Genomic DNA, 11,655 nt, shown 5'->3' on the forward strand with positions numbered 1-11,655 from the left:
ATGATATGATGGTATTTATAAGTGACACTAAAAAGTTCACCAGAGAACTCCTAAACCTGATAAAGAGCTTCAGTGCAGTAGCTGGATATAAAATTAACTCAAACAAATCTTTCCTTCTTCTTTGTCAATTTTTATCCCCTTGATCTCTTTTGTTTTCTTATTGCTATAGCTAGAATGTTGACTACTATATGGAACAGATATGCAGAGAGTGAGCATCCTTGTCTAGTCCCTAATTTTAAGGAGATTGAATCAAGTATCTCTCCATTTATGTTGACATTAACTGTTGGTTTGCAGTAAATTGCCCTTATTATATTTAGGTATGAGCCTTAAATTCCTTATCTCTCCAATACTTTTAACATGGAGAGGTATTGTATTTTGTGAAATGCTTTTTCAGCATCTAAGGATATGGTCATGGGATTTTTTTCTATGAGTTTGTTTATATAAAGGATTACATTAATGGGTTTTCACATATTGATCAAACCTTGCATCCTTGGGATGAAGCCTGCTTGATCATAGTGAATGATGGTTTTGATGTTTTCTTGGATTCAGTTTGCCAAAATTTTAGCTAGTATTCTTGCTTCAATATTCATAAGCAAAATTGGTCTGAAGTTCTCTTTTTTGTTGCATCCTTGTGAAGTTTAAGTATCACAATAATTGTGGCTTCATAGAATGAAATAGGAAGTGTTTTTCTGTTTCTGTTTTATGGAATAGTTTGAGGAATATTGATATTAGGTCTTCTTTGAAGGTCTGCACTAAATCCATCTGATCTTGGGCTTTGTTTGGTTGGGAGGTTTTTAATAACTTCTTCTATTTTCTTAGGGACTCCTTTCAGGTTCCTGCTTCTTGGCTAGGAAATCTTCCCAGATGCTAGTCTTGTGTTTTTCTGGGAAGCTTTGACTTTGGTCTGCTTTTGTTCTTTTTAAAACAGAACAGGCCTCTTCTCTGGCTAGTCTGATTTTCCCTGCTTTTTACCTGGACCTTTATACTTTATAAGCTTGGGTTCTACTGTATGTTTTGTGCCATATGGAGAAATTTGAGTTGGTTCTTTTCATGCCTCATGGCTCCAGAAATAAGAATCAGACTCAAAATTATTTACAAATACCTTTACCATATAACTCTACTCTGACTATACCATAACTACAATAACCCAAATATTTAGACCTACTTTATGCTATGTGGCTAGTTACCTGTGCTCAGGTACCATGAGTCTATCTCCTCACATCTTTCCAGACAAATCTTGCCATGCCTGGCTCTATTCCTGAATTATTTCTGCTGCCCAGATGCTACACCTTTTATGTCCTGCCTAATCCATAGGCCACAGGCTTTTTAGCTAACATGTTATGTATCCATACAATGCACAAGATATTCTCTCTACACTGTATTATAGATGTAGATAAGGGCTCTTAATTAATGGAACTAGACACAGAGGACAAATAAGATTAGGAAATTATTAGTCTCAGTATAGGACAGAATTAAATGAAGGAATAGCAATAATATTTTACCGTTTTAGCAAGGATTTGCTAGATGGCTAAGCAGAGAGAAAGCCTTTCATCCTTAGTCTAATTCTTAGGACTCATATGGTCAAAGGAGAAAGCCTGATATTAATATTGTGGGTTATAGTCTGTGGCAATGAGACACTTAGCACAGCTAAGTTAATAGAGAAAAGCAGAAAATAAATTTAACCTATGTGGCTACTCAGGGAAGAAAAATAATGAATCCAGTCACTCCCACAAGGTGCTAGATCTGTATAAAATATCTATTTGGGGGAGATAATTTCCCCCATGAACTAGAGCCTTTTCATTCTCTGAGTATTATATCATTGGGGAAAATCCTCATTTCTTTGGGGGTGCATTGTTGCAATAGTCTAATAAGGATTAAGACCACAAATGTCTCTAGAATATCAGCCAATTTAGGAGATCAAATTGATTGACTGTTTTCACAGCTGCCTTAATTTCCATCTTTCCAGCATTGGGGCAAGGGGCCCTAGACTCCCTGAGTCTTTAAACTTCATTCTTCAGATTCCTGGATAATCCCAGTTTCAAATAATAACCAACTATCAAGATGGGCAGAAAAGAACAATTATAGGTGGGACAGGTGCAAGATATATCCTTTGAAAGCATGTCCCCAGTTACCGACTTTATCCAACCAACTTCACTTACTAACATTTTTCAACTTTCCAAAAATGCCATCAAATTATGAGTTTATCAATAGGTTAATCCACTGACAAGTCAGAGGTTTTTGTGGTTAAACCTTTGAATGGTTGAATCTGGGGACTTAGCCTGTAATATTAATCTTTTCTAGGATATGTATATGCAATTCATAACACCCTTTTTTTTCCTTCTTTCTTTCAGATGTCCTATTCAAACCACAATATATGTCATTGATGTCAAACAATCTTTTATGTCTTGGAATATATTTACTCTTTATACTTTTTCTTAATTTTCTCAAAGGAATACTTTTTTGTCTCAAAGAAAGACTTGTTTATTTCAGAAAACTAATGATTAAAATCAAGAAAGGTAAAGAGGTCTGAAACCATATATTCTTGAAATAGAATATTCCTATGTGATGCATACAAAATTGTATAACCCTGAAGTTTAGTGTATCTCAATGCTCTATCAAAGCAAGTCTCAAAATCTTAAGAGATCCTCAAGTTATGATACTACCCTCCCATCCCACCTTGTATAGTTCTTCAGGGGTAGGGTACAGCTCTAGATGATATTCCTCTCAAAGTCTCAGAATTCTTTCAGAGGATTCCTTACAGGGTGAAAGAAAGTATTATAATGGCTGACATCTTGGTTTCCAAGGCAGCTTCTTCTTCTTTTAGCTAGCTCAGAGTTTCACAGAAGCCCTTCTTTGTGGATCCTATGATCTTTAGGCACTTAAGAATGCTCCCACAAGGGTACAGGGTCTCACACCATCCAAATTATATTTTCATACTGATTATGTGCTATGCAGTTATAAAAGAAGTGAGAAATATTTATTATTTGATGTTTTCTTTAAGTCTGTTCCATCTTCAGCCTAAATGGCCATAATCTTAGCTTCACCAACTTCTAAGTTCTATCTTTTCTAGATGTTCCTAACCAAAACCCTAAATTTTTTGCTTGTGAGTCTTTATCCCTGATATAACTTAAATAAAGCAATGGATATAGCACCACAACCTTCAAGACAATACCTGTATTCAACATTTCTCTTGCTGTACCAATGCATTCCTGAGTACTTAACTTCCTAACTTTTTCTACTGACTTTTTTTCAGTTTTGAGTTTTAAAACAAGAGCTTGCTGTCCACTTATCTGGGAGTTCCTAGAGATAGTTTTGTTTATTGCCTTCCTCCCTCTCTACTTGATGTTCAGGATTAAAGGTAAGTGGAACTTGAATGAGATCTGGCATTTTCCCTCTCCTTTGTCTACTGTTTCGCATCTTGAAACTATTTAGCTGAGTAGCCTTTGTCATAGCAGTAGCAGTCATGGTTTCAGTAACATCCCCATGACTTCAAGTGCTGTCCTTGAAATTACATGTTTTTAAAAGTTTTAGTCTTCTATCACGGCTGCTTTTGTACTCATAGTTACAGTTGCTTGTAAAAGAATGAAACAATTTGTTTCTCCAGGTCTAGTCTTCATTTAATCCCTTGACTACAGTCTTTTACAAAGCACAATTTTCTGATGTCACCTATTATTTACACTAAACTCATAATTTATAAACATTTAAATACCTTCGGTTTATATATTCCTTTTGAAAATTAATGAGAAAAAAGTATAATTTTTCTCATTTGATTTTTCCTTTTCATTTTCCAAGACCACTAAAAGTTAATATTTGATCTTCATCAGTATCTATGTATAGATTCTTTGAAAGTATGGTCATGTTACAGCATACACTGTGTACAATATAATATCTGAGGATTTAGAAAAAAGTTTCATTTCATTATGGATAATAGGAAGTATTTTATTAAAAAGAAACTGTCAAAGAAAATCAAAAGATCTAGTTATTATCCTAAGGAATTTGCATTTATCCATAAGACAAAACTTAGATACAGTTATGTCCCTTTTAACATATATTTCAGAGCCAATGAAACTAATGCCCTATATTTCATTAAAATGAGCTTCAAATCTCAAATAAATAAACTTAAAGGAAATAGAAAAATAGCAATGCTGTATAAAGATATGGAAAATTTAATTGACTTCCAGTACTATGGAATATACTCAATACCCTAAACCAGTCTTTCTGATTACAATATATCTTTCTATCCGATTACAATATATCTTTCTATCCATGTAACATTTTTACAGCTATGTAATTTTAATTATTTAATTATTTAATTTAATAATTATATTAATTATTTTGGCCACCAAGAAAGCAAGAACAATATTTTGAGAAAAAGAAAATATAAATATATATGGATCCATTCTCTCCCATCTTCCCCTTTCCCTCCATTTTTATGTTTCTGTTGGAATAATGACATCCTGATTTTAAAGTTTATATCAGGATTAAATGGGCTGTTTCTAATTGTAAGAACCCTTTTAAGGAAGATTCTAACAAAAGTATACGGGGAGCCCAAAGAAGCAAACACTGAAATAATGTACAAAAAATGTTATTAAGTAATATTGCACATTTCATGGAATAGTATGAAGAATAGAATTTAGAGACTGAGGAGATGGTTCATGGAATTAAGAGCACTTGCTCTTCTTCCAGAGGATCTGGATTCTGTTCCAGCATCTAAATGGAATCTCGCAACTCACTGTATCTACAATTTTAGTTCAGCAGAACTCTTCTGGCTGCTAACACTCATGTGCATAAAATAAAAGTTAAGTACACTTTTTCAAAAGGAAAATAATTTAGAAATTATTCTCCCTTATCTATGTTGAAGCTATTAACTGGCATGAAAATTGAAGACAAAGACAATTGATGGACTCTCCCATTGGATATTGAGGTTCAGTTGTCAAATAGGCTTAGATTTTAAAATTAGCAGCCATTGTCTGAACTTGTATATATTAAACATATGTATTTAAAATGAAAGATTAGGCTTAAAATACTATCAAAGAATAAAATGTATAATTAAAATATAAGAATTCTTTTAAAAGCCCAAGTAGAATTTCTATGTAAATTTGATTATACTAATTGAAATTTAAAAAATAACCCATTGGAAACATTAAATAGGAAGATATAATGAAAAGAACTGGACTTCAGATATCTGGAAAGATGCAGTGTGAATGTACATAGCTACCATTTATGGCATAAACCCAGGTTATATGTCTGTCAGCCCCCATAAGAGAGCCCTCCTATTTTTAATAGATGACAACACAGAGATCAAAGTGCAGAACATAAAAGACATATGAATGGTCATTCCTAAGCAGGATATTTATAGCATACTTCCTCCCAAGTCTCATGGATCATTTCAGAAGAGGAGAAATAGAGGTTGTAAGAGTCATGGGTGGTGGAAGACTACAAGGAGTCTGTGTTTTCTGTACATAGCAGGGAAGTTACATATATGAAATCATACCAATTGAGACAAGACACACATGACTGTGAAGACTTGGGCTAGATAAAATTCCAGCATGGAGAAGTAGGTTGGGGATGAAGTTGCACCCCTATCTATGGAGGTATTAGAATTTGTTAACTGCTAGGAGAGGGAGTTTTCTTTAAAGCTGTGGCTTCTGGTATGTTGACTGTCTTTCAGAGAATGACAAACATCCATTGTTACATGGGCTGTACTTGGTGTGTGTGCTTGTAGTGTATGTGAGCATGTGTATACAGGTATGCTCATTGGACCCATTTATTTCCTCAGTACTCATCGTGAAATATCTTGTTTTGGTAGCTCTTGAACCAGAGAATAAAAATAAACAAGAGGATAACCAGATACTTCTGGATAAATGATTAAAAGTAGCATATTATCATTTTTACTTATGGCTCATATCAAATTACACAAACCCATGGAATCACTCAAATTGTAAAATTTGTCATAAAACCTTGAATAGGTGGCCTAAACTCTCCCCAGAAAGGAAATCTACTTTTAGCCTTCTTTTACTCTTACTTGTGGACTAGGGTCCTGTGATCTGGTTTCTTAACATATGCATATTTTCCTATATCTATTTTACTTATTTTAAAATATGTCTATTATTTCTTTCTTTGCCCCCCAGCTTTCACTTTGGATGAAGCATACACATTGTATAATAATTGGCTATGGAAATTATGCATAACTTTGATTATAATGATGATACTTTTCACTGGGCTCATTTTGTTTCTACTTTGGACCCTGAACAGTAAGTGAAGGTGGGGGTGGGAACTCCAAGGATCTCCAAGAAACTCTAAGTCTCCTGAATCTCTACCTGAATCCCTATGAATCTAATAATCTCCAATGAATCTTCACTTGGTGCAAGTGGGGCAAAATAGAGGCTTGGGTTATAGGCTATTGCTCGTTCTCTCTCTCTCTCTCTCTCTCTCTCTCTCTCTCTCTTTCATCTCCATAAGCAGATTGAGGGGCATTTTATAGTAATCATGCTGTCGTTGCTAAGTATTCATAAGTTTAGCATGTTTGCTGGCCTGTGATGGACTACCTTTACAGGATTCGTTGAAATGGGAAGCTCTACCTTAACTGAAGCCTTCCTTATGGAGCTCCTTATACTCTTCCTTTAAGTACCTTCAGAAGTCCCATCCTTAACTACTGGGAACCCTATCAGGCTCCTCCTCCACAGATTTTTGTTTGTTTGTTTGTTTGTTTGTTTGTGTTTGGTTGGTTGGTTGGTTGGTTTTTTTGTTTTGTTTTGCTTTGTTTTTTTGGCTTTTCGAGACAGGGTTTCTCTGTATAGTCCTGGCTGTCCTGGAACTCACTCTGTAGACCAGACTGGCCTCGAACTCAGAAATCCACCTGCCTCTGCCTCCTGAGTGCTAGGATTAAAGGCATGTGCCCCCATGCCCGGCTTCCTCCACAGTTCTACCTAGACACTGTTGAGCTTTGCCTCTTGAGAAAGTTTAATTTCACATTTTTAATTTTGAATTTTTACTGAGTGCTGTGTTAAGAAAGGTTTTTTTTCTGTAACTTACCAAGAAAAAGCTGAGTTAAGCTACATGGATTTTCATTTTTCCAATTACTCTCTCTAACTGTCCTTGAATGGTTACAATAACATTCAATAAAGTATATTTAGAAAATATCTCCAGGTCCACCCAGAGGAAAAATAGACCCTCAAAGCTATTTAAACCTATTAAAATAGAATCTGGCTTTTCCTCTTTGGGATATTAATTTTATTAATAAAATAATTTAAACACAGACATGAAGGGAAAGTGTGTTGCAATATTGTTAGTTTAAGAGAAAAACCACGGAGCATGCAAACTGTAAATCTTGGCATCTCCTAGCATTGGACATGGAGAAGAACAAGAGATACAGCCATGCCTTTTGCCATTGAAACTGGCAAGCACTCACATCTAGAGGGAATATTTGTTGGGGTTAGTGAAGATTTTTTCCTGCTTCCCTGTCCTAACATTCCCCTACACTGAGGAGGAGAGGCCCTTCGCAGGACCAAGGGCCTCTCCTCCCATAGATGTCCAACAAAGCCATCCTCTGCTACATATGCAGCTGGAACCCTGGGTCCCTCCATATGTACTTTTTGATTGGTGGTTTAGTCTCTGGAAGTTCAACTTCAAGTATTTGAAGAAAGAAATTGAAAAGTATATTAGAATATGAAACAATATCCCATGTTCAAGGATCAGTAAGATCAATGCAGTAAAAATGGCCACCCCTCCAAAAGCAATCTATGAATTTAATGTAAGCACCATAAAAATTCTAACACAATTCTTTATAGACCTTGAAAGAACAATATTTCTCTTTGTATGGAAACAAACAAACAAAAACTTGGGATACCTAAAAGCAATTTTATACAATAAAAGAACTTCTAGTGGTATCACCATCTCTGATTTGAAGCTGTACTACAAAGTGACAGTAATAAAAATTTCATGATATTGGCATAAAAGCAGACAAGTTGATCAATGTTAAAAAAAGTTAAAGACACAGTCATAAATTCACGCAAATGTAGACAACTGATTTTTGATAGAGGAAGTAACATTGTACATTGAAAAAAAAAGTGAAGCATCTTCAACAAATGGTACCTGTCTGATTGGATGTCTGCATGTAGAAGAATGTAAATAGATCACTCTTGACAAAAAGAAAATTCCACATTGATCAAAAACAGAAACAGAGAAGAAATAGGCTACTCGTAGTGGATGTTGTTAATAGAATCAATAAATTTCTGAGGGCCTAAACAGATCACTAACACTTATTAAGAGACTTCATAGCATGAAAATTTTTTTCACAGGCTTTTTGGCCTATAATTAGATGATCTTTTTTTTTTCTTTCAGTTTGTTTGCATGGTGGATTATATTGACTGATTTTTATATATTGAACTATCACTGCATCTCAAGGATGAAACCTACTTGATCATAGTAGATGATATTTTTAATTTGTTCTTGGATTCATTTTACAAATATTTTATTAAGTATTTTTACAACTGTTCAGAGCTAATTAAAGGAACTTATCTTAAGTCTTGCCATTTTGACTTTAGATTCCATTTTACCTAAGCTGACCAACTCTCTCTAAGCAACAACAGTTCTCCAAACATAACTGTTGCTAACTCCCTCTCTAAGCAACAATAGCTCTCCCCAACATGATGTCTATTCCTAACAACAAAAAGAATAAATGAACATGATTGGTTGGCCAAAGCCACTTATATTCAGTGTCAGTTGACAATGATGAAAACACTTGGGAAAGTCTATAATCCCTTAGGTGTGATTGGGAAAATTATAACTGTAACTTGGCAAAGATGCTTGCAATTTTTATGCATATAATCCCTGAACCAGGCCTTCTCAGGGCTGCCAGATGAAGCAAGGCTCCAAATTCTTATATGAAGTACACAATCCATCATTGTTTATGTGGTGAGCATAATAAAGGAATTTGCTGTTTCATGAGATCACTGGTGATATTTTCCCCCTCCCTTATGACACACAATGGAGACAGGGTAGAATATCTTTTTCACAAGGGAAACTGGTCTGTAGTTCTCTTTGTTGAATCTGTGACATTTAGATATTTTGGATATCAGTGTGACTGTGGCCTCTTAAAATGAATTTGACAATGTTCATTCTATTTAGGTTTTGCAGAATTGTTTAAGGAGTATTGGTATTAGCTCTTCTTTGAAAGTTGGATAGAGTCCTACACTAAAATCATATTTCCTTGGGCTGTTTTGGTGGGGAGACTTTTAATACTGTTTCTATTATCTTGGAGGTTGCAGTTACATTTAAATTGTTTATCTGATCTCGATTTAATTTAGGTAAGTGGGTTCTATCAGGAAAATTGTCTATTTCTTTTAGATTTTCCAATTTTGTGGAATTGAGGTTTGTTTTTTGTTTCGTTTTGCTTTGCTTTTTTTGGAGTTGAAGTTTTTAATGTATGACCTAAAGATTCTTTGGATTTCCTCAGTGTCTGTTGTTAATTTTAATTTCTGATTTTATTAATTTGGATCCCCTTGGGAAGAAATAATAGAACAGATTTTTAGGAGCAGGTAGGAATTGAATAGGAGGGATAAGGCGATAGGGAGGGATAGAAAAAGGGAGATAGAGACAGAGAACTGTGAAAGATGACTGGAATTGGCATTTGGAAGCAATGAGTAAACTTAGTTCAGTAGAAACTTCAGGATTCTATGAGGGTCACCCTGAAGAGGACTCCTAGTAATGGAGGATATAGAACACTAACCAGGCAGGGCTTTTAGTAGTGGTAGTATACCAATGCAGCTACAAAACCTACTATCTATCCTGAGTGGTAGGTATACTCAGGTAATAAAGGTGGAGAATGTGTGTAAATGGCCAAGAAATGACTGGTGTAATTTGAGGATTATGAGAGGAAAAAAAGCCTATGTAATATACTGCCCAGATAGCCAGGACCTGGAAGGTAGATAGCCTATAGACCTAGGATAGAAAAAAAATCAATAAATTGATTCCTAATTATATCCACTGCTACACACATAGATTAGTATCTAGCCTACTTGTCATCAGAGAAACTTCCTCTGACAGCTGCTGGGAGCATAAATTGAGACTCACAGCCAAATGTTAGGTAGATAAAATGTCTATGTAGGAGATCTCAATCAGATTCCTCACCTTTGGAGATAATGTAAGCCTGCAGAAAGAGGGAAGAAGAATATTAGGAGCCAAAGGTGTTGAGGATACCACAAGATCACAGTTCATAAAATCAACTAGCATGGCTACTAGAGACTTACAGAGGCTGAAGTGGCAATCAGGGCCTATAAGGGTCTTTACTATGTTCTCTGTATATGTAATGTCTTGATGTTTTGGGGAAACTCCTAACAGTGGGAAGGGGTATCTCTGACTCTTTCATTTTCTCTTGGGATGCTTTTGTTCCTAGAGGGTTGTCTTGTTAAGCCTTGATATGAAGTTTTTTTCCTAGTCTTATTGCATCGTGTTATTCCATGTTTCATTGATATTTCTCGGAGGTCTACTTTTTCTGAAAGGAATGGACGATGAGTGGATGTGCAGGAGAGTGGAAGTAGAGGTGGGAACTGGGAGGAAAGGAAGAAGGGGAAAAGCACAGTCAGGATATATTGTATGAGAGAATAAATAAAGAGAAATTTCACAGTTTATGATCATTTAGAAAAAAATTAACTGTTCCAGTCACTTTTGCCTTAAATAAGCTATAAAGCTATTCTGAAGATCTCATTTCTAAATTCAGAAGTTAAGATGGTGAAGACAGCCATATTAAGAGATCTGAAAGCCTTATACATTCTCATAACAGCACACAAGAATCTCATGCCTTTATTAATATAGAGTCCTGTGTATATACACCCAATAATTGAGATAAAATATCTGTATCTGCCAAGACTTACATACTCCAAACTATGTCAGATTCTTCCTTAAGTCTAATGGTTTTCTAGCACTGTGGTTCTTGAGTACCTAATTGTAGATAAAGACCTTTCTTTTAACATTAATATGACAATTGTGAACAACAAGTTGCAATCAGTGTGTGTGTTTGTGTGTGTTGATGTGTTAGATAATACAATGCTTTCTTTCAGGTTATGGTAAGATGCCATGCTTACCTTCCATGAATACAGATGTTTCTACACAAGACACCAAGCAAAAGAGTTCTGAATCTGCTAAGTCCCAAAAACATTATGATGTGAACAGTCAAATGTTCCTAGAAACTTATGAAGAGGCAATATTTAGTCACCATCAAGAAAGTTGTGAAGAGGATATTTTCGACCTTCTTCTGCCCTCAAGTTCAGATGTCCTAGGAACTTGTAAAGAGGAAAAATTTAGTCAGCATCACGAAAGTTTTGAAGAAGATCTTCAATCCTCATCAGACTTTAAGATTGAATTGTAGTCCCAACTGGGAAACTTGAAGCAGTAAAGAAAGACAAAAAAGGATAATGATTTGGACTATAAAATTTATATCTATAAAACAGTCAATCAAGGGGGTACTCTGATTAAATTTTGTTCTGTCTAAAATGTATAGATTTTTAAAAATACAATTTTTAATAAAATAAAATTATACTGCATCACCTCTTCTCTTTCCTCCCTCCAGCTCCTTCTAGGTACATATTGCACTGTTTCTGTTGTTTGTGTCTATATAGTTTCAGGGCAAAAAAAAATATAGATTTTGATGCCTAG

At 35.0% G+C, this 11,655-nt stretch overlaps 1 protein-coding gene across 4 annotated transcripts in view; it reads left to right on the top strand.

Moving 5' to 3' along the window:
• The window catches only part of LOC110323924 (selection and upkeep of intraepithelial T-cells protein 11-like), a 52,002-nt gene extending 40,615 nt beyond the window's left edge, over window positions 1–11,387 (top strand). The window contains exons 3-7 of one of the 4 annotated variants that reach the window (XM_021201290.1): window positions 2,352–2,516; window positions 3,254–3,358; window positions 6,132–6,254; window positions 11,061–11,239; window positions 11,331–11,387. In XM_021201290.1, the coding sequence (XP_021056949.1) occupies window positions 2,352–2,516; window positions 3,254–3,358; window positions 6,132–6,254; window positions 11,061–11,239; window positions 11,331–11,387 (629 nt within the window). Of the gene's footprint in view, window positions 1–2,351; window positions 2,517–3,253; window positions 3,359–6,131; window positions 6,255–11,060 lie in introns of all 4 variants that reach the window. The other 3 variants (XM_021201289.1, XM_021201288.1, XM_021201291.1) reach the window with 3 other exon arrangements.
• Window positions 11,388–11,655: the final 268 nt, after the last annotated feature.

This window comes from Mus pahari, chromosome 6, assembly GCF_900095145.1.
Source record: "Mus pahari chromosome 6, PAHARI_EIJ_v1.1, whole genome shotgun sequence".
In the NCBI taxonomy this organism is placed as follows: domain Eukaryota; kingdom Metazoa; phylum Chordata; class Mammalia; order Rodentia; family Muridae; genus Mus; species Mus pahari.